At 42.9% G+C, this 22,066-nt stretch overlaps 1 protein-coding gene across 1 annotated transcript in view; it reads right to left on the bottom strand.

The window, feature by feature from the left end:
• LOC140195030 (exostosin-1-like) overlaps window positions 1-22,066 on the bottom strand; it is a 151,129-nt gene that overhangs the window by 4,220 nt on the left and 124,843 nt on the right. Inside the window, exons 9-10 of the mRNA XM_072252615.1 lie at window positions 15,845-16,005; window positions 9,951-10,122 (exon numbers count right to left, since the gene is read on the bottom strand). Of these exons, the coding sequence (XP_072108716.1) occupies window positions 9,951-10,122; window positions 15,845-16,005 (333 nt within the window). The remainder of the gene's footprint in view (window positions 1-9,950; window positions 10,123-15,844; window positions 16,006-22,066) is intronic.

Genomic DNA, 22,066 nt, shown 5'->3' with positions numbered 1-22,066 from the left:
GTTTCTCCAGATGTTGCTGCTTCCTCACACAGCCCAAAAACGTACTGTCAGTAGATTAACTGGCCATTGTAAATGGTCCTGTGATTAGGCTAAATCAGGGATTGCTGGGCGGTGTGGCTCGAAGGGCCGGAAGGGCCCATGCCATGCTGTATCCCATATATAACTATATAACAATTACAGCACAGAAACAGGCCATCTTGGCCCTTCTAGTCCATGCCGTATTCTTACTCTCACCTAGTCCCACCGACCTGCACTCAGCCCATAATCCTCCATTCCTCTCCTGTCCATATAGCTGTCCAGCTTAACTTTAAGTTACAACATCGAACCTGCCTCAACCACTTCTGCTGGAAGGTCGTTCCACACAGCTACCACTCTCTGAGTAAAGAAGTTCCCCCTCATGTTACCCCTAAACTTTTGCCCTTTATCTCCCAACTCATGTCCTCTTGTTTGAATCTCTCCCACTCTCAATGGAAAAAGCCTATCCACGTCAACTCTATCTATCCCCCTTATAATTTTAAAAACCTCTATCAAGTCCCCCCTCAAACTTCTACGTTCCAAAGAATAGAGACCCAACTTGTTCAACCTTTCTCTGTAACATAGGTGATGATGCCCAGGTAACATTCTAGTAAATCTTCTCTGTACTCTATTTTGTTGACATCGTTCCTATAATTCAGTGACCAAAACTGTACACAATACTCCAAATCTGGCCTCATCAATGCCTTGTACAATTTCAACATTACACCCCAGCTCCTATACTCAATATTCTGATTTATAAAGGCCAGCATACCAAAAGCTTTCTTCACCACCCTATCCACATGAGATTCCACCTTCAGGAAACTATGCACCATTATTCCTAGATCCCTCTGTTCTACTGCATTCTTCAATGCCCTACCATTTACCATGCATGTCCTATTTTGATTAGACCTACCAAAATGTAGCACCTCACATTTTTCAGCATTAAACTCCATCTGCCATCTTTCAGCCTACTTTTCTAACTGGCCTAAATCTCTTCGCAAGCTTTGAAAACCTACTTCATTATCCACAACTCCACCTATTTTAGTATTATCTGCATACTTACTCATCCAATTTACCACCCCAACATCCAGATCAATATTGTATATGACAAACAACATTGGACCCAGTACAGATCCCTGAGGCACACCACTAGTCACCGGCCTCCAACCTGACAAACAGTTATCTACCACTACTCTCTGGCAACTCCTATCCAGCCACTGCTGAATCCATTTTACTACTTAAATATTAATACCGAATGATTGAATCTTCCTAACTAACCTTCTGTGCGGAACCTTGTCAAAGGCCTTACTGAAGTCCATATTGACAACATCCACCGCTTTACCCTCCCCCATCAACTTTCCTCATAATCTTTTCAAAAAAATTCAATTTAAGATTTGTCAAACATGACCTTCCACGCACAAATCCATGTTGACTGTTCCTAATCAGACCCTGTCTATCCAGATAATTATATATGCCATCTCTGAGAATACTTTCCATCAATTTATCCACCAGTGATGTCAAACTCACAGGCCGATAATTGCTAGGTTTACTCTTAGAACCCTTTTTAAACAACGGAACAACATGAGCAATACGCCAATCCTCTGGCACCATCCCCGTTTCTAATGACGTATGAAATATTTCTGTCAGAGCCCCTGCTATTTCCACACCAACTTCCCTCAAGGTCCTAGGGAATACCTGTCAGGACCCGGAGACTTATCCACTTTTATATTCCTTAAAAGCGCCAGTACTTCATCTTCTTTAATCATCATAGTTTCCGTAACTTCCCTACCTGTTTGCCTTATCTTACACAATTCAATATCCTTCTCCTTAGTAAATACCGAAGAAAAGAAATTGTTCAGAATCTCCCCCATCTCTTTTGGCTCCACACATTGCTGTCCACTCTGATTCTCTAAGGGACAATTTTATCCCTCACTATCCTTTTGCTATTAATATAGCTGTAGAAACCCTTGGGATTTATTTTCACCTTACTTGCCAAAGCAACCTCATGTCTTCTTTTAGCTTTTCTAATTTCTTTCTTAAGGTTCTTTTCACATTCTTTATATTCCTCGAGCACCTCATTTACTCCATGCTGGCTATATTTATTGTAGATATCTCTCTTTTTTCAAACCAAGTTTCCAATATCCCTTGAATACCATGGCTCTCTCAAACTCTTAACCTTTCCTTTCAACCTAACAGGAACATAAAGATTCTGAACCCTCAACATTTCACCTTTAAATGACCTCCATTTCTCTATTACATTCTTCCCATAAAACAAATTGTCCCAATCCACTCCTAAATCCTTTTGCATCTCCTCAAAGTTAGCCTTTCTCCAATCAAAAATCTCAACCCTGGGTCCAGACTTATCCTTCTCCATAATTATATTGAAGCTAATAGCATTGTGATCACTGGACCCGAAGTGCTCCCCAACACAATATCCCAATAAATAAATAAATAAACAAACAAACAAAATATATAAATTCTATAAAGACCAAAGTCAATGTATTCCAATTATTTGGCTCAAGGATATTTTAGTTCTTCACCAATAGAATATACTCAAATATTGTGAAGAACACCTGTGGTAGAGGTCAAAGACACTGTGTTCTGCCTCCAACAGAAACTCTTCGCCACCCACTCTGCTCTTTCTAATAAATGCAAAGTTGAACCAGACAATGACAGTGTTTGACTGTAACCATTAGGTGAGCACCTGACCACATATCTGTTCCATTATCAAGAGTACCCTATTACATTTGTCTAACATTGCTCCCTCTGTCCCTGCCTCACCTTTTCTGCTGCTCTCCTAAGTTCCTAGGTATGACTTCTCAACATACTCCCAACTGGCTTCTTATCATCTACTCTCCAGAACTACCCAACATTTTGCTGGGATATCACTTAGTCCTAGTCATTCAATGGCTCTGTGTTTGCTGGCTCCTGACCGCATTAACATCATCTTCATTTTCAAATCCTTACACGACTTTGCCTACAATTTAGAATTTATTTAAATCTCACACCCATTCCACAATGTGGGGGACTAAATATCTCCACTGCAATGTACAGGCATGTGAATTTAAAAACCTATGGCTTGTAGAAATAAGCTGTCCCATAGCCTGTTGGTCCTGGCTTTAATGCTACAGTAGTGTTTGCCAGACAAAAGCAGCTGAAACAGTTTATGGTTGGGGTGACTGATGTCCCCAGTGATCTTCCAGGCCTTCTTTCTGCACCTGCTGCTATAAATGTCCTCAATGGAGGGAAATCCATATCCACAGATGCACTGGGCTGTCCGTACCACTCCCTGCAGTGCCAGCGATCAAGGCTGGTGCAGTTCCTGCACCCTGGCAGTGATACAGCCAGTCAGTATGCTCTCAATGGTGCCCCTGTAGAAGGTCTTGAGGAGTTGCTGAACTTCTTGCCGCCTGAGATGGAAGATACGCTGTTGTGCTTTTATTGGCTACAGAGCTGGTGTGTACAGTCCAGGTGAGATCATCAGTGATATGCATACCCAGGAACTTGAAACTACTCACCCTCCCAACTGCAGACCCATTGATGTTGATTGGGCTGAACCTGTCTCCTTTCCTCCAGTAATCCACTATCAGCTCTTTTGTTGTTTGGACATTGAGCGAGAGGCACCACTGTGTCAGGGTGTCAATCTCTCCACTGTAGGCTGTCTCATTACTGCTAGAAATATGGCTGATCAAAATCATGTCATTGCGAACTTGATCAGCAGATTAGAGCTATGTGTGGCAGTACAGTCGTCACAATGTTTGTTTGTTATGTGCCATGGGTGATCCTGGTCTTTCCATGACCATGACTACTCTTGGGAAATATTTCTATAGAAGTGGTTTGCCATTGCCTTCTTCTGGGTAGTGTCTTTACAAGGTGGGTGACCTCAGCTTTATGACAACACCCCTCAGATTTTGGCCTTTGTCATGAACCAGATCCTTAACCATCCTACCACTGGCAGCTGAGCCTTCAGTTCCACTGGACATATCTACAAGGGGTGCTGCCCTGAGAAAGCAGCATCCATCATCAAGGACCCCTCCCTTGCACCCCCCCCCCCCCACCACACTATCCAGACTATGCTCTCTTCTTGCTGCTACCATCAGGAAGGAGGTACAGGAGCCTTAGGTCCCACACCACCAAGTTCATGAACAGTTATCCTTCAACCATAGCGCTCCTGAACCAGTGCGGATAACTCCACTCACAACACTGAACTGATTCCACAACCCATGTGCTCACTTTCATGGACCCTACAGCTCATGTTCTGTGTATTAATTAATTAATTAATTAATTTTAAACCATTTTTTTTTTCCATTTGCACAGTTTGTCTTCTTTTGCACATTGGTTACTTGTCAGTCTTTGTGTGCAGATTTTTATTGTATATCTTTGTATCTACAGTAAAACAAAGGCATCCGTTAGTCTTGCGAGACCATGGATCTGCGCCTGGAAAGTCTTCACTCTCCAGGGTGCAGGCCTGGGCAAGGTTGTATGGAAGACCAGCAGTTGCCCATGCTGCAAGTCTCCCCTCTCCACGACACCAATGTTGTCCAAGGGAAGGGCATTAGGACCCATACAGCTTGGCACCAGTGTCGTCGCAGAGCAATGTGCGATTAAGTGCCTTGCTCAAGGACACAACACGTTGCCTCGGCTGGGGCTTGAACTCACGACCTTCAGGTTGCTAGTCCAATGCCTTAACCACTTGGCCACATACAGTGAATGCTCTAAAATGAATCAATGTAGTATATGGTGACAGGGGTGGACAGTAGCATAGTAGCACAATGCTTTACAGTACCAGCAACCCGGGTTCAATTTCTGCCCACTGTCTGAAAGGAGTTTATACGTTCTCCCTATGAATGCATGGATTTCTTCCAGGTGATCTGTTTCCTCAGACGTACCAATTGGTAGATTGTAAATTGTCCCATGATTAGGCTAGATTAAATCGGAGGCATGGTTTGAGGGCCAGAATGGTAGATTGTAAATTGTCCCATGGTTAGGCTAGATTAAATCGGAGGCATGGTTGAGGGCCAGAAGAGCCTGTCCTGCACTGATTCTCAATAAAATAAAAATCTATAGTTTGAAATAAATTTACATTGAACTGTGACTGGTCTCGACACCAATCTCTTGAATCCCTTCCTAATTCTTCTTAATCTTTCAAAAGTGCCCTAAAGCTTTTTATATATACATATATTTTTTTACTTGTCTTAATATATTTCCATGAAATTCAGTATCAATTTTTCAACAGCTTCCATTGACGTAGTACCTTACACACAGCAATAATGCCCAAGGGATTTCATAGGAGCAGTTCAAAATAAAAAACCGTCAAACACAGTAGGTGATATCAAGGCAGATTGCCAAAGACTTGGTTATACTGTAGGTAATTTTTCAAAGTCAAAGGGAGAAAGACGTATATACAGTGGCATGCAAAAGTTTGGGCTCCCCTGGTCAAAATCTCTGTTACTGTGAATAGCTAAGCGAGTAAAAGATGACCTGATTTCCAAAAGGCATAAAGTTAAAGATGACCTTTCTTTAATTATTTTCAGCAAGATTACTTTTTTATTTTCATCTTTTACAGTTTCAAAATAACAAAAAAGGAAAAGAGCTCGAAGCAAAAGTTTGGGCACCCTGCATGGTCAGTACTTAGCAACACCCCCTCTGGCAAGCATCACAGCTTGTAAACGCTTTCTGTAGCCAGCTAAGAGTCTTTCAATTCTTGTTTGGGGGATTTTCGCCCATTCTTCCTTGCAAAAGGCTTCTAGTTCTGTAAGATTCTTGGGCCGTCTTGCAAGCACTGCTCTTTTGAGGTCTATCCACAGATCCTGGATGATGTTTAGGTCGGGGGACTGTGAGGGCCATGGCAAAACCTTCAGCTTGCGCCTCTTGAGGTAGTCCATTGTGGATTTTGAGGTGTGTTTAGGATCATTTGCCTGTTGTAGAAGCCATCCTCTTTTCACCTTCACCTTTTTTTTTCCCCCCCACAGACAGTGTGATGTTTGCTCCCAGAACTTGCTGGTATTTAATTTCCCTCTACCAGTGAAATGTTCCCTGTGCAACTGGCTGCAACACAAGCCCAATGCATGATCGATCCACCCCTGTGCTTAACAGTTGGAGAGGTGTTCTTTTCATGAAATTCTGCACCCTTTTTTCTCCAAACATACCTTTGCTCGTTGCAGCCAAAAAGTTTTATTTTAACTTCATCAGTCCACAAGACTTGTTTCCAAAATGCATCAGGCTTGTTTAGATGTTCCTTTGCAAATTTCTGACGCTGAATTTTGTGGTGAGGACGCAGGAAAGGTTTTCTTCTGATGACTCTTCCATGAAGGTCATATTTGTGCAGGTGCCGCTGCACAGTAGAACAGTGCACCACCACTCCAGAGTCTGCTAAATCTTCCTGAAGGTCTTTTGCAGTCAAACGGGGGTTTTAATTTGCCTTTCTAGCAATCCTACGAGCAGTTCTCTCGGAAAGGTTTCTTGGTCTTCCAGACCTCAACTTGACCTCCACCATTCCTGCTTTGTAGGCATCATTTATTTTAATTTTCAGAGTGCTAGGCAGCTGCTTAGAGGAACCCATGGCTGCTGATTATTGGGACAAGGTTTGAGGAGTCAGGTTATTTATAAAACTTTGAAACTTACATCACCTGGCCTTTCCTAACAATGACTGTGAACAAGCCATAGCCCTAACAAGCTAATTAAGGTCTGAGACCTTGGTAAAAGTCATCTGAGAACTCAAATCTCTTGGGGTGCCCAAACTTTTGCATGGTGCTCCTTTCCTTTTTTCCACTCTAAAATTGTACAAAACAAAAATAATACACTAATTTTGCTTAAAATGTTGAAAAGAATGTTTCATCTTTAATTTAATGACTTTTGGAGATCAGATCATCTTCTACTCACTTAACTATTCACAGTAACAGAAATTTTGACCAGGGGTGCCCAAACTTTTGCATGCCACTGTAGAAACAAAAGTTTTGGGAAGCAACTACAGAATTTAGACCCCAAATAACTGCAGGGTAGCCAATAAGAGAGGTTAAATTCAGGAATCTTCAAGCGGTTATAACCTCTTCAAAAGATTATGCCACTGCTACATAACAAATGCTAAGGAGCTGGAGGCAATTGGAGGAATATTTAAAGAAAAAGAAGGGAGTGAAATATATAGTACAGTGCAAAAGTCTCATGCACATATACTCTATATAGCTAGGGTGCCCAAGGCTTTTGCAAAGTACTGTAATTTTATGCATTGCACTGTACTGCTGCTGTAAAAAAAAAATACAAATTTCATGACATATGAGAGTTATGATAAATCAGATTCTTATATGGATCCCTGTTGTAGACGGAGTGGGAAGGGGGCAGGGAGAGGGGAATCATGGTTGGGAAAAGGGAGAGGGGGAGAGGGAAGCACCAGAGAGATGCTCTGTAATGTCAAATGATCTTGCCTGGTGTCCCAGGGCTGGGTGTGTTTGCACCCACGCTATCTCCTGCCACTGCTATACCTTCTCTGCCAGCTGTCCAACACCTCTTCCGCAGTGCTCCTGTCTTGCATTCCCAACATCCTTTGCTCCCACTTGATTTACTAAACTTGCTCTCCACTCCACATTGAGTCAACACAAACAACACATATTATGTTTCAATGTACATGTCACAAATAAAACTAATCTTTAAAAAAGGAAGACATCTCCAAAGCACTGTTGTGCAAATACATAATCGAGAAGAAGAAACTGGGAGAATAGTCCCTGCAATGTAGGTGAACATCCTATGATGCTAGATGTGGGAACCTGAGAGCTATCATGCTTGTAGTGGACACATTAATCTGAAGATAAAGAAGCCAAGAAGCAGGAGGGATAAGTGTGAATTGGACCACAGGGAAGCAAGAGCACACTGCAAATTGGCAACAAGAAATATTCTGACTTTTGGGACAAGCAAAAAGCAGCAACAATGTCTGGGATGAAGAGGAACATGTTCCAGGGGTGATAGATAGTGACAATGTTCATTGTAAGCCGAGTGCAGAGCTAGGCCAGCTAAGCCCTGTGTGGGCATTACAGAAGGTAAGACAGGTAGTGTTATATCAATTGTTAGTCTAAGTGTCAGTGTCCATGTGTGAGGTTGTGTCTGTGAGCGTGTGTGCAGGGGGAAGGTAGTAAGAATGAGGAAAGGGGCTTGCTTTGTTGTTGTTTTGTTGCTTGATGTTTCTGTGGCGTTTTGTCGAGCATTGTAGGAATTTTATGTTGGTAAGTGCCACCACACACCAACATAGCACAGAAGGTTAGGTCACTCCTTAAGCCAAGTTTAGGTTGTGTTGGTTGATAATACAAATGGCACATTTCACTGTATGCTTCAAAGTACACGTGATAAATGAATCTGAGCAATGAGGATGAAGTTTCCAATTTGAAAAGTAAGCGTAGAGGAAAGGCAAGCAGAAGAGATCAACACCCTGCTGAATTTAAATGTAACCGAGCTGGAAATGTAGGGTGATAAAGTCGAGGCATCTACTAGTTTGTCTGAGGTCAGGTAGAGAAAGGTCAGGTGACAGGCTAACTCTGTGGGGAGGAGGAGAATTGGGTAGAGGGTGGGGTGGGGAAAGAAGAGACAAAATTAGAGGGAAGTGAAGAAGGAGAAAGACAGAGGAGTGGTTCACGTTTGCGATCTCTGATTCTTATAAGAAGAGTTTCTTGTTGAAGTGCTGAATGGTGATGTACAATTGCCAACCAGAAAAACTTTGAAGTGGAGTGAGCGAGTGTCATTGCACAAAATGTCAAGGGCATACGTAACTCACACATGGCATTAAATATAAATCTTTGAGAACAATGATTCAAGAAAGTCTAAAAATTATGAACCAACTTTAATCCTCCATCCCATTAGGACTCTACCTTGACCTCTGACACTACTCCAACAGAATCTTTAATCAGCTTTATTTGTTGCATGTACATGAAAATATACAGTAAAATGTGTTTTGTGTCAAACCAGATTGTGCTGGGCAGCCTGCAGGTATTGCCACACTTCTGGCGCCAGCATAGCATGCTTACAACTCACTAACCCTAGCCTGTACGGCTATGGAATACGTGAGGAAACTGGAGCACCTGGAGGAAACCCATGTGGTCACGGGAAGAATGTACTAACTCCCTACAGACAGTGGTGAGAATTAAACCCCTGATCTAACAACAGGCTGCTGTAAAGTGTTGTACTAACCCCAGGCCACTGTGCCACCTCACGAATGTTTTCATTAACATGGGGCTTAAAACTGCAAAGTAGACATCTATTTGTGCAAATCTCAATGAAAGCTGGAGGAGCATCTCATGCAAGGTCATCAACCTGTACTGTTAACTGTTTTTCTTTCTCTCCACCAATGCTGCCTGATTCATGGGATATTTTCTCTTTTATTTCAGATTTCTAGAAACTGTGTTCCATATATCATGGCTCCAGCATCTTTCTACTGTACATTGATCTCCTTCTATCTTGGGGTTCCCAATCTGGAGTCCATGGACCCCTTACTTAATGGTATTGGTCTACGGCATAAAAAAGATTGGAAACCCTTAACTCTATGTACACTTCCTCCAAAATCCGGACAGCTTAGCTTCAACATCTTCACTCAGCCAGCACCATACCATGTGTTATTCAGTTGCTCATTCTCCACTCCAACATTTCCTTTGTTCTCTTGACCTCACCCATTTCTCTACAATTTCCTAATTTCTGCTGAAACATTATCAACTTGAAACTTTAACAGATTCTCCAAGATGCTGCCCAACTTGCTTACTTTGAGCACTTTGTCTTTATTTTGGACCTGTTGTCTTTATTGTTTGCTTCTGGCTAGGCTCTTAAAAAGCTAGGCCATGTTTGCCACTGAAGTTCAAACACAGGAAAGGGCCACCCTCTACACCTCTCCAGCCCTAAACTTGGATCAGTGCTCCAAGCTCGAAATTCAACAAATGCTATGAAACCCACAGTGAAATTACCTGCTGCATCATAGTCTCTTTGTACTGCTTTTTCTGGGTTACTTTAACAGGAGGCAACTTGGTAACTGCTGACACCAAGAAGTTCATCAGAATGTCTTCACAGTTGGCCAGTTGGTCCACCATGTTCTTTAAACTGGCAGGCAAGTAATGAGTGTACAGATAATGATAGTATCTATATCAACAATAAAATAACACACCTCAATTAATCACACATTTTCTGTTAAATACTTTAAAACTGTATGTTTCTGGTTTCTTTTTGTAGTGAAATTGGTAAAATATCTGAAAATTTAATGCACTCAATGATAATCTGATTGGACTGTAAATTTATCCATACAAATGAAGGAAAAACAGAAGACATGAACAATACAGCAGTCCATAAGCATTGACAAAACTGTTTTAATAACAACAACTTTACCTGTACTGGGATAGGAAAGTTTATGAAATACAATCCCATCACAAACAAGAATTATATTAAAATCATGTTTATCTAAGCGCAGGGGTTCCCAACCTGGGACCCACGGACTCCTTGCTTAATGATATTGGTCCATGGCATAAAAACGGCTGGGAGCCTATGACTAAGGTCAGGGGATGAAGGATGAATAATAGTGTATTTCACAGTTGCTCAGAAAGCTTAAAATGTTTTCTGAACTTAAAATGTAAAGTGGAAATTGATTTGTGCAATACTACTGCAGCGGACAATCATCCAGCAGTTAGGTGTTGCCACAGGTAACGTGGCTCAGTACAGATTGTGCTAGGTTAAGTATAATCTGTACTATTAGGATGCACATAGACTTGGATAATCAGAAACAACCAAAATCTGATGTTTGTTATAAAAAATTCTCATTTTCCCTTTTACAACATAGCAGCCTGTTCAATCCACTGAGTGTATGCCAGTCGGGTTTGATTCGAAGAAGGAGTCTGAGAGTCTGAGTGGGAGTGCCGAGAGAGGCATTTTTGAAATTTTCGTTATTTTCTTTTCTCCAACGGCGTTCTGAGAGGCAGGACTGCGCAGGCATGAGACGTCGGGCTGTGCAGCGCGGCAGATTTAAAAGGAACAGAGCCTCATAGAGCGGGCAGCGTAGTGAGCCGGGAGCAGAGTGAAGACTTAAGGGCTTCGGCTCAACGGGCTTAGGTGGAAACGGGCGAGGAAGGTTTGGCATTCATTTTCTGTTGTTATTTGAGGAGAGGGGCAGTATGCGTGTGAGGGCAGTTTGCTGTTCTCGGTGTCGGATGTGGGAGGCCCTGGAGTCTCCAAGCCTCCCGGACGTCTACATCTGCGCCAAGTGCATCGAGATGCAGCTCCTAAGGGACCGCGTTACGGAACTGGAGCTGCAGCTCGATGACCTTCGTCTGGTCAGGGAGAGTGAGGAAGTGATAGAGAGGAGTTGCAGGCAGGTGGTCACGCCGGGGCCACGGGAGGCAGACAAGTGGGTCACGGTTAGGAGGGGGAAGGGGAAAAGTCAGGTAATAGGGAGTACCCCGGTGGCTGTGCCCCTTAACAACAGGTACTCCTGTTTGAGTACTGTTGGGGGGGACAGCTTACCCGGGGGAAGCGACAGTGGCCGTGCCTCCGGCACAGAGTCTGGCCCTGTAGCTCAGAAGGGTAGGGCAAGGAAGAGGAGGGCAGTTGTGATAGGGGACTCGATAGTAAGGGGGTCAGATAGGCGATTCTGTGGACGCAGTCCAGAGACCCGGATGGTAGTTTGCCTCCCTGGTGCCAGGGTCCGGGATATTTCTGATCGTGTCCAAGATATCCTGAAGTGGGAGGGTGAGGAGCCAGAGGTCGTGGTACATATAGGTACCAATGACATAGGTAGGAAAAGGGATGAGGTCTTGAAAGGAGAATATAGGGAGCTAGGAAGGGAGTTGAGAAAAAGGATCACAAAGGTAGTAATCTCGGGATTACTGCCTGTGCCACGCGACAGTGAGAGTAGGAATGCGATGAGGTGGAGGATAAATGCGTGGCTGAGGGATTGGAGCAGGGGGCAGGGATTCAAGTTTTTGGATCATTGGGACCTCTTTTGGCGCAGGCGTGACCTGTACAAAAAGGACGGGTTGCACTTGAATCCTAGGGGGACCAATATCCTGGCAGGGAGATTAGCGGGGGCTACTGATGTGACTTTAAACTAGAATGGTTGGGGGGTGGGAATCAAATTAAAGAGGCTAGGCGTGAGGAGGTTAGTTCACAACAGGGGGATGGGAACCAGTGCAGAGAGACAGAGGGGTGTAAAGTGAGGGTAGAAGCAAAAAGTACTATGGAGAAAAGTAAAAGTGGCAGGCCGATAAATCCAGGGCAAGCATTAAAAAGGGCCACTTTTCAGCATAATTGTATAAGGGCTAAGAGAGTTGTAAAAGAGCACCTGAAGGCTTTGTGTGTCAATGCAAGGAGCATTCGTAATAAGGTGGATGAATTGAAAGTGCAGATTATTATTAATGATTATGATATAGTTGGGATCACAGAGACATGGCTCCACAGTGACCAGGGATGGGAGCTCAACGTTCTGGGATATTCAATATTCAGGAGGGATAGACATGAAGGAAGGGGAGGTGGGGTGGCGTTGCTGGTTAAAGAAGAGATTAATGCAATAGAAAGGAAGGACATAAGCCGGGAAGATGTGGAATCGATATGGGTAGAGCTGCGTAACACTAAGGGGCAGAAGACGCTGGTGGGAGTTGTGTACAGGCCACCTAACAGTAGTAGTGAGGTCGGAGATGGTATTAAACAGGAAATTAGAAATGAGTGCAATAAAGGAACAGCAGTTATAATGGGTGACTTCAATCTACATGTAGATTGGGTGAACCAAATTGGTAAAGGTGCTGAGGAACAGGATTTCTTGGAATGTATGCGGGATGGTTTTTTTGAACCAACATGTCAGGGAACCAACTAGAGAGCAGCTATTCTGGACTGAGTTTTGAGCAATGAGGAAGGGTTAATTAGCAATCTTGTCGTGAGAGGCCCCTTGGGTAAGAGTGACCATAATATGGTGGAATTCTTCATTAAGGTGGAGAGTGACATAGTTAATTCAGAAACAAAGGTTCTGAACTTAAAGAGGGGTAACTTTGAAGGTATGAGACGTGAATTAGCTAAGATAGACTGGCAAATGACACTTAAAGGATTGACGGTGGATATGCAATAGCAAGCATTTAAAGGTTGCATGGACGAACTACAACAATTGTTCATCCCAGTTTGGCAAAAGAATAAATCAAGGAAGGTAGTGCACCCGTGGCTGACAAGAGAAATTAGGGATAGTATCAATTCCAAAGAAGAAGCATACAAATTAGCCATAGAAAGTGGCTCACCTGAGGACTGGGAGAAATTCAGAGTTCAGCAGAGGAGGACAAAGGGCTTAATTAGGAAGGGGAAAAAAGATTATGAGAGAAAACTGGCAGGGAACATAAAAACGGACTGTAAAAGCTTTTATAGATATGTAAAAAGGAAAAGACTGGTAAAGACAAATGTAGGTCCCCTGCAGACAGAAACAGCTGAATTGATTATGGGGAGCAAGGACATGGCAGACCAATTGAATAATTACTTTGGTTCTGTCTTCACTAAGGAGGACATAAATAATCTTCCAGAAATAGTAGGGGACAGAGGGTCCAGTGAGATGGAGGAACTGAGCGAAATACATGTTAGTAGGGAAGTGGTGTTAGGTAAATTGAAGGGATTGAAGGCAGATAAATCCCCAGGGCCAGATGGTCTGCATCCCAGAGTGCTTAAGGAAGTAGCCCAAGAAATAGTGGATGCATTAGTGATAATTTTTCAAAACTCGTTAGATTCTGGACCAGTTCCTGAGGATTGGAGGATGGCTAATGTAACTCCACTTTTTAAAAAAGGAGGGAGAGAGAAACCGGGGAATTATAGACCGGTTAGCCTAACGTCGGTGATGGGGAAACTACTGGAGTCAGTTATCAAGGATGTGATAACAGCACATTTGGAAAGCGGTGAAATGATCGGACAAAGTCAGCATGGATTTGTGAAAGGAAAATCATGTCTGACGAATCTCATAGAATTTTTTGAGGATGTAACTAGTAGAGTGGATAGGGGAGAACCTGTGGATGTGGTATATTTGGATTTTCAGAAGGCTTTTGACAAGGTCCCACACAGGAGATTAGTGTGCAAACTTAAAGCACACGGTATTGGGGGTAAGGTATTGGTGTGGGTGGAGAGTTGGTTAGCAGACAGGAAGCAAAGAGTGGGAATAAACGGGACCTTTTCAGAATGGCAGGCGGTGACTAGTGGGGTACCACAAGGCTCAGTGCTGGGACCCCAGTTGTTTACAATATATATTAATGACTTGGATGAGGGAATTAAATGCAGCATCTCCAAGTTTGCGGATGACACGAAGCTGGGGGGCAGTGCTAGCTGTGAGGAGGATGCTAAGAGGATGAAGGGTGACTTGGATAGGTTGGGTGAGTGGGCAAATTCATGGCAGATGCAATTTAATGTGGATAAATGTGAAGTTATCCACTTTGGTGGCAAAAATAGGAAAACGGATTATTATCTGAATGGTGGCCGATTAGGAAAAGGGGAGGTGCAACGAGACCTGGGTGTCATTATACACCAGTCACTGAAAGTGGGCATGCAGGTACAGCAGGCGGTGAAAAAGGCGAATGGTATGCTGGCATTTATAGCGAGAGGATTCGAGTACAGAAGCAGGAAGGTACTACTGCAGTTGTACAAGGCCTTGGTGAGACCACACCTGGAGTATCGTGTGCAGTTTTGGTCCCCTAATCTGAGGAAAGACATCCTTGCCATAGAGGGAGTACAAAGAAGGTTCACCAGATTGATTCCTGGGATGGCAGGACTTTCATATGAAGAAAGACTGGATGAACTGGGCTTGTACTCGTTGGAATTTAGAAGATTGAGGGGGGATCTGATTGAAACGTATAAGATCCTAAAGGGATTGGAGAGGCTAGATGCAGGAAAATTGTTCCCGATGTTGGGGAAGTCCAGAACGAGGGGCCACAGTTTGAGGATAGAGGGGAAGCCTTTTAGGACCGAGATTAGGAAAAACTTCTTCACACAGAGAGTGGTGAATCTGCGGAATTCTCTACCACAGGAAGCAGTTGAGGCCAGTTCATTGGCTATATTTAAGAGGGAGTTAGATATGGCCCTTGTGGCTACGGGGGTCAGGGGGTATGGAGGGAAGGCTGGGGCGGGGTTCTGAGTTGGATGATCAGCCATGATCATAATAAATGGCGGTGCAGGCTCAAAGGGCCGAATGGCCTACTCCTGCACCTATTTTCTATGTTTCTATTACACCACTTCCCTAAACTACCCCTTCTGACATACACACCAGTTCTCCTAATTCTCCTGCCACAAATGTGTACTGTGGAAAATTTATAGTGATCTATTAACCACCAAACATGAAACCATAAGAGATAGGAGCAGAAGTAGGCTATATGGCCTATGGTGTCTGCTCCACCATTCCATCATGGCTGATTTATTATTCCTCTCAAACCCACTCTCCTTGTAACTTTTGACACTTTGACTAAGGAAGAACATATCAACCCCTCCTTTATATATACCCAGTGACTCGGCCTCCACAGCCATCTGTGGCGAAGAATTTAATAGATTCATCACCCTCTTCCTAAAGAGATTGCTCTTCATCTATGTTCTAAATGGGTGTCCCTTTTATACTAAGGCTGTCCCCTCCAGGGGCAGGGGGGTGGAAGGGAGGAAGGAGAGGTGTGTGTGCGTGTATGCATGCATGTTAGTGGTTGTTTGTATCGCAGTCACCTTCTTTTCAATCTTTGGAAAATTCAATAAAACTTTAGAAAGATACATAGCCAGTGGCAAATGTTAATGAATTCCTGGCTAAGAATTTCCCTTCATGATTGTTTGCTGTATGAACTAATCCAGCAGATCACTTATTACAAGCCTATATTCATACCTGTGGTAGAATGCAGCTCCTGTTAAGACCATAGAGTAATCATTTGTCCATTTAGATGTGTAACCCCATCTTTCTTTTGTGCTGTCCCAGAAATGGCTGCGAGCTGGGTATCCCACAATTCTCTCAGGGAAACTCTGCCACACAGTGAAGGCAAAATCTACCTAAAAATCAAAACATAAAACCAGAGTCCACCATGTTACAAACTATTAACACAACTTTCAAAATAACTGTGAAAGACAAATTGTTAAATGCATATAGAGGTAATTCAGAAAGGAAAGATGATTGCTCTTCTGATAATTCGTACAATGACCTTTAAAGAGTTAACCCTGGGGTATAGATCTGAACAATTCTTTTGAGACTGCAGCTGCAATATTTATTTTTGAATTCAAGTTACACATCTTTTTTAAGGCTGAATTACTTATAAATGCACATTTGTAAACTAGTTTTGAAAGGAAGTAGGGATTAGTTGACATTTGCTGGTAGTATTTACAGTCAACCTTGAGAATATTAAGATTCCCAAGCCACAAAGACATGCAAATATATGCACAATATCATCGAGAGAGGATAAAACAGACGTTTATGAGGTTTCCTTAAATTACAGTAATATTTATTTGCAACCAAGCCTGGCAAGTATAATGAGGGCCTAAATACTTGCACTAAAACATGACATTCTGAAGCTTTAATGAGATAACATCTGGGAGTTTGTTACTTCAGATTGGATAGTATCAAATTACATGTCGTTTCTCAGAGTAAAATGTCAGCATTTAGGATTGAGACAGCAAAATTTCTTTATTCTGAGCTGTGAATCATTACAAGTAACAAACATAAAATGCTGGAGGAACTCATTACACAAATCTTTCTTGGAAACTGTGAGTGGTCATTTAGTAACACATACAGTCCCTATAAAAAGTATTCACCCACCCTGGAAGTTATCATAATTTATTGTTTTACAACACTGAATCACAGTGGATTTAATTTGGCTTTTTTGACACTGATGAAAAGACTCTTTTGTTTCAAAGTGAAAACAGATCTCTACAAAGTGATCTAAATTAATTACAAATATAAAACACAACATAATTGATTGTATAAGTATTCACACCAATTCTTCACTGGTGCAGCCAATTGGTTTTACAGGTCACATAATTAGTTAAATGGAGATCTGTTTTTGGAGTCCTGTGTGTAGTCAAGGTGTTTCAATTGATCGTAGTAAAAAAAACATGTATCTGGAAGGTCCAACTGCTGGGGAGTCAGTATCCTGGCAAAAACTACATCAGGAAGACAAAAGAATACTCCAAGCAACTCTGTGAAAAGGTCATTGAAAAGCACAAGTCAGGAGATGGGTACAAGCAAATTTCCAAGTCACTGAATATCCCCTGGAGTACAGTTAAGTCAATCATCAAGAAATGGAAACAATATGGCACAGCTGTGTATCTGCCTACAGCAAGCATCCTTAAAAACTAATTGACCGTGCAAAAAGGAGACTAGTGAGGGAGACCACCAAGAGAACTATGACAACCCCGGAGGAGTTACAAGTTTCAGCGGCTGTGATGGGCGAGATTGTGCATACCACAACTCTTGCCTGGGTGCTTCACCAGTCACAGCTTTATGGGGAAAAAACTCACATGAAATCTCAGATAGATTTTACCAGAAAGAATGTGGGAGACTCTGAAGTCAGCTGGAAGAAAGTTCTATAGTCTGATGAAACCAAAATTGAGCTTTCTGAGACTAAATTCTATGCTTGGTGTACACCAAACACCCACATCAAAAACACACCAACCCTACCAGGAGACGTGGTGATGGCTGCATCAGGCTACGGGGATGCTTCACTGCAGCAGGCCCTGGAAGGCTTGTGAAGGTACGGGGTAAAATTAATGCAGCAAAAATAAAAAAGAGAAATCCTGGAGGAAACCCTGATGCAGCCTGCAAGAGAACTGTAACTTGGGAGATTTGCTTTCCAGCAAGACAATGGTCCCAAGCCAAAGCTACACAGAAATGGTTTAAGAACAAAGTTAATGGCCTGGTGTGGGCAATTTAGAGTCCAGACCTCAATCCAATTGAGAATTTGTGACTGGACCTGAAAAGGTCTGTTCACTCACGATCCCCATGCAATCTGAGAGCTTGAGCAGTTTTGTAACGAAGAATGGGGAAAAATTGCAGTGTCCAGATGTGCAAAGCTGATAGAGACCTATCCACACAGACTAAAGGCTGTAATTGCTGCCAAAGATGCAATTATTTTGTTTATATTTGTAATTAATTTAGATCACTTTGCAGAGACCTGTTTTCACTGACACAAAAGAGTTTTATCCAATTGATCAGCATCAAAAAAAAAGCCAAACTAAATCCACTGTGACTCAATATTGTAAAACAATAAAACATGAAAACCTCCGGGGGGGGGGGTGGGGGGGTGGATGAATACTACTTTTTATAAGCATTTTAAAAAGACGCCGGACAAGCAGCATCTATGGAGTATCCACTACAGGTAGGCCAGTCCATCACAGGTAAAGCCCTCCCCATCTCGAAGGACATGCTTTCTTCTTGCTGATCAGGAAGGTGGTACAAGGAGCTTTGGAACTCACACCATCAGGTTCAGAAACAGTTATTACCCATCAACCACTTGATTCAAAGGGGATAACTTCACAAGCCCCATCATTGACTCACTTTCAAGGACTCTTCACCTTATGTTCTCAGTATTTATTGTTTGTCGTCTTTTGCACACTGGTTGAATGCACAAGTTGGTCCAGTCCTTCACTGATTCTATTACGGTTATTATTCTATTACAGATTTTTCAAATTAATCTCAGGGCTGTATATGGTGACATATATGCTTGTTCGTTACGTGCTCTGTCATATGATGTGAACGACTATGATTGTTTTTGGCAAATTTTTCCAGAGAAGTGGTTTGCCATTGCCTTCTTCTGAGCAGTGTCTTTACAAGACTGGTGACCCCAGCCGTTATCAATACTCTTCAGAGATTGCCTGCCTGGCGTCGGCGGTCACATTACCAGGATTTGTCATATCCACCTACTCCAATGGCTTCATGTAAGAAGGTGTTACACTTTTCCCTAGCATGACTTGCAGGCTAGCGGATGGAAGGAGTGCCTTATAGAGATGTATTTCCATCCCACCATGAGATACATGTACTTTGAACTTTGAATTGAACAGTTGAAGTTTCAGGTGATATAACCCTTCATCAGGACTTGTGTTTCTTAGCATCTATCCTATTGATGCTCTCTCAGGTCCCCTCTCAACCTATCCAGAGCAACATACACAAAATGCTGGAGGACCATAAGGCATAGGAGAAGAATTCGGTCCTTCAGTCTACCGCCATTCCATCATGGCTGATCCTGGATCCCACTCAACCACATACATCTGCCTTCCCGCCATATCCTTTGATGCCCTGACCGACCAGGAAACTTCCGCCTTAAATATACCCATGGACTTGGACTCCACCATAGTCTGTGGCACAGCATTCCATTGGGAGTTGAATGTCCAAGGATATATGGTGTATTGGAAAGATAGGTTAGTAGGGGGTGGCCCTGTGTATAAGAAATAATATTGAATCATTAGAAAGGGATGACATAAGATCAGAAGGTGTAGAGTTTCTATGAGTTGAGTTAAGAAATGGCAAGGGTAAAAGGACCCTAATGGCAGTTGTATACAGGCCTCCAAACAGCAGCCGGGATGTGGATTACAAATTACAGCAGGAGATAGAAAAGGCGTGACGGAAGGGCAATGTCATGATAATCATTGGGGATTTTAACATGAAACTGGATGGGAAAAGCCAGGCCAGTACTGGACTTCAAGGAGAATTTGTAGAATGTCTAAGGGATAACTTTTTAGAACAGCTTGTTGTTGAGCCCACTAGGGGATCGGCTGTGCTAGATTGGGTGTTGTGCAATGCTCCAGAGGTGATAAGAGAGCTTAAGGTTAAGGAATCTTTAGGGAACAGTGATCACAATATCAAGTTCAATGAAATTTGAGAAGGAGAAACTAAATTCCAATGTGTTGATACTCCAGTGAAATAAAGGAAATTACAACGGCATGAGAGGAGAACTGGCCAAGGTTGACTGGAAAGGGACACAAGCAGGAAGGACAGCAGGCCAGCAATTGCTGGAGTTTCTGCAAAAAAAAAGAGAAGTGCAAGACAGATATATTCCAAATTAGAAGAAACATTCAAATGGAAGGAGGACACTACCGTGGCTGACAAGTGAAGTTAGAGCCAAAGTAAAAGCAAAAGGGAGGGCATACAAGGAAGCCAAAGCTAGTGGGAAGATAGAGGATTGGGAAGCTTTTAAAAACTTGCAGAAGTAAACTAAGGTGGTCATTAAGAAGGAAAAGGTGAATTATGAAAGGAAGCTGGCGACTATTATCAAAAGACACTAAAAAGCTTTTTTAAGTATATAAAGAGTAAAAGAGAGTTGAGGGTAGATATAGGACCAATAGAAAATGACACTGGAGATATTGTAATGAGAGATGCAGAGGTGGCAGAGGAACTGAATACGCATTTTGCAACAGTCTTCACAGTGAAGACATCTGCAATATACTGGACTTTCAAGAGTGTCAGGGAAGTGAAGTACAGTATGTGCGTGAAAATTACAACTGAGAAGGTGCTCAAGAAGCTTAATGGTCTGAGGGTAGATAAATCTCCTGGACCTGATGGAATGCACCCACGGGTTCTGAAGGAAGTAGCTGGAGATATTGCGGAGGTATTAACAATGATCTTTCAAGAATCGATAGATTCTGGCATTGTACCAGATGACCGGAAAATTGTAAGTTATTCCGCTATTTAAGAAGAGTGGGAAGCAGCAGAAAGGAAACTATAGACTTGTTATCCTGACACCAGTGGTTGGGAAGTTGTTGGAATCGATTGTTAGGGATGAGATTACAGAATACCTGGAGATACATGACAAGATAGGCCAAAGCCATCATGGCTTCCTGAAAGGAAAATCCTGCCCGACTAACCCTGCAATCTTTTGAGGAGATTACAAGCAGGGTAGACAAAGGAGATGCAGCAGATGTGGTGTACTTGGATTTTCAGAAGGCCTTTGACAAGGTACCGCACATGAGGCTGCTTAGCAAGATAAGAGCCCATGGAATTACAGGGAAGTTCCTAGCATGGGTGCTGGCTGGTGGCGTGGTGGCATCAGCACTGGACTTTGGAGCGGAAGGTCCCCAGTTTGAATCCAGCCGGCTCCTGTACATGCTTTCCATTTATGCTGGGTTGAGCGTCGAACTAGCAACTGGACCTCGTAAAAAAGAAATTGCCTGCTACAGAAACATCAACAGCAAAGTTGATGGCCTATGCTCTCTCGTGAGTTTAAAGGCAATTTCTCTTTTCTCTACCTAGCATGGGTGGAGCATTGGTTGATCAGCAGAAAACGGAGAGTGGGAATAAAGGGATCCCATTCTGACTGGCTGCTGGTTACCAGTGGAGTGCCACAGGGCTCAGTGTTGGGACCGCTGCTTTTTACGATGTACGTCTATGATTTGAACTGTGGGATCAATGGATTTGTGGCTAAATTTGCCGATGATACAAAGACAAGTGGAGAAGCAGGTAGTTTTGAGGAAACAGAGACCCTGCAGAGAGACTTAGATAGTTTAGGGGAAGTAGCAAATGAAATACAATGTTGGAAAGTGTATGGTCATGCACTTTGGTGGAAGAAATAAATGAGCAGACAATTATTTAGATGGGGAGAGAATTCAAAATGCAGAGGTGTGAAGGGACTTGGGAGTCCTTGTGCAGAGTACCCTAAATACCTGGAGTATTGTGTGCAGTTTTGGTCCCCTAATCTGAGGAAAGACATCCTTGCCATACAGGGAGTACAAAGGAGGTTCACCAGATTGATTCCTGGGATGGCAGGACTTTCATATGATGAAAGACTGGATCGACTAGGCTTATACTCGTTGGAATTTAGAAGACTGAGGGGGGATCTTATTGAAACGTATAAAATCCTAAAGGGGTTGGACAGGCTAGATGCAGGAAGATTGTTCCCGATGTTGGGTAAGTCCAGAACAAGGGGTCACAGTTTGTGGATAAAGGGGAAGCCTTTTAGGACCGAGATTAGGAAAAACTTCTTCACGCAGAGAGTGGTGAATCTGTGGAATTCTCTGCCACAGGAAACAGTTGAGGCCAGTTCACTGGCTATATTTAAGAGGGAGTTAGATATGACCCTTGTGGCTGAAGGGATCGGGGGTATGGAGGGAAGGCTGGTACAGGGTTCTG

This window comes from Mobula birostris, chromosome 1 (assembly GCF_030028105.1).
Source record: "Mobula birostris isolate sMobBir1 chromosome 1, sMobBir1.hap1, whole genome shotgun sequence".
In the NCBI taxonomy this organism is placed as follows: Eukaryota; Metazoa; Chordata; class Chondrichthyes; order Myliobatiformes; family Myliobatidae; genus Mobula; species Mobula birostris.
Note: the sequence above shows the minus strand (reverse complement) of the source record. Positions and strands in the feature narration are given on the sequence as shown.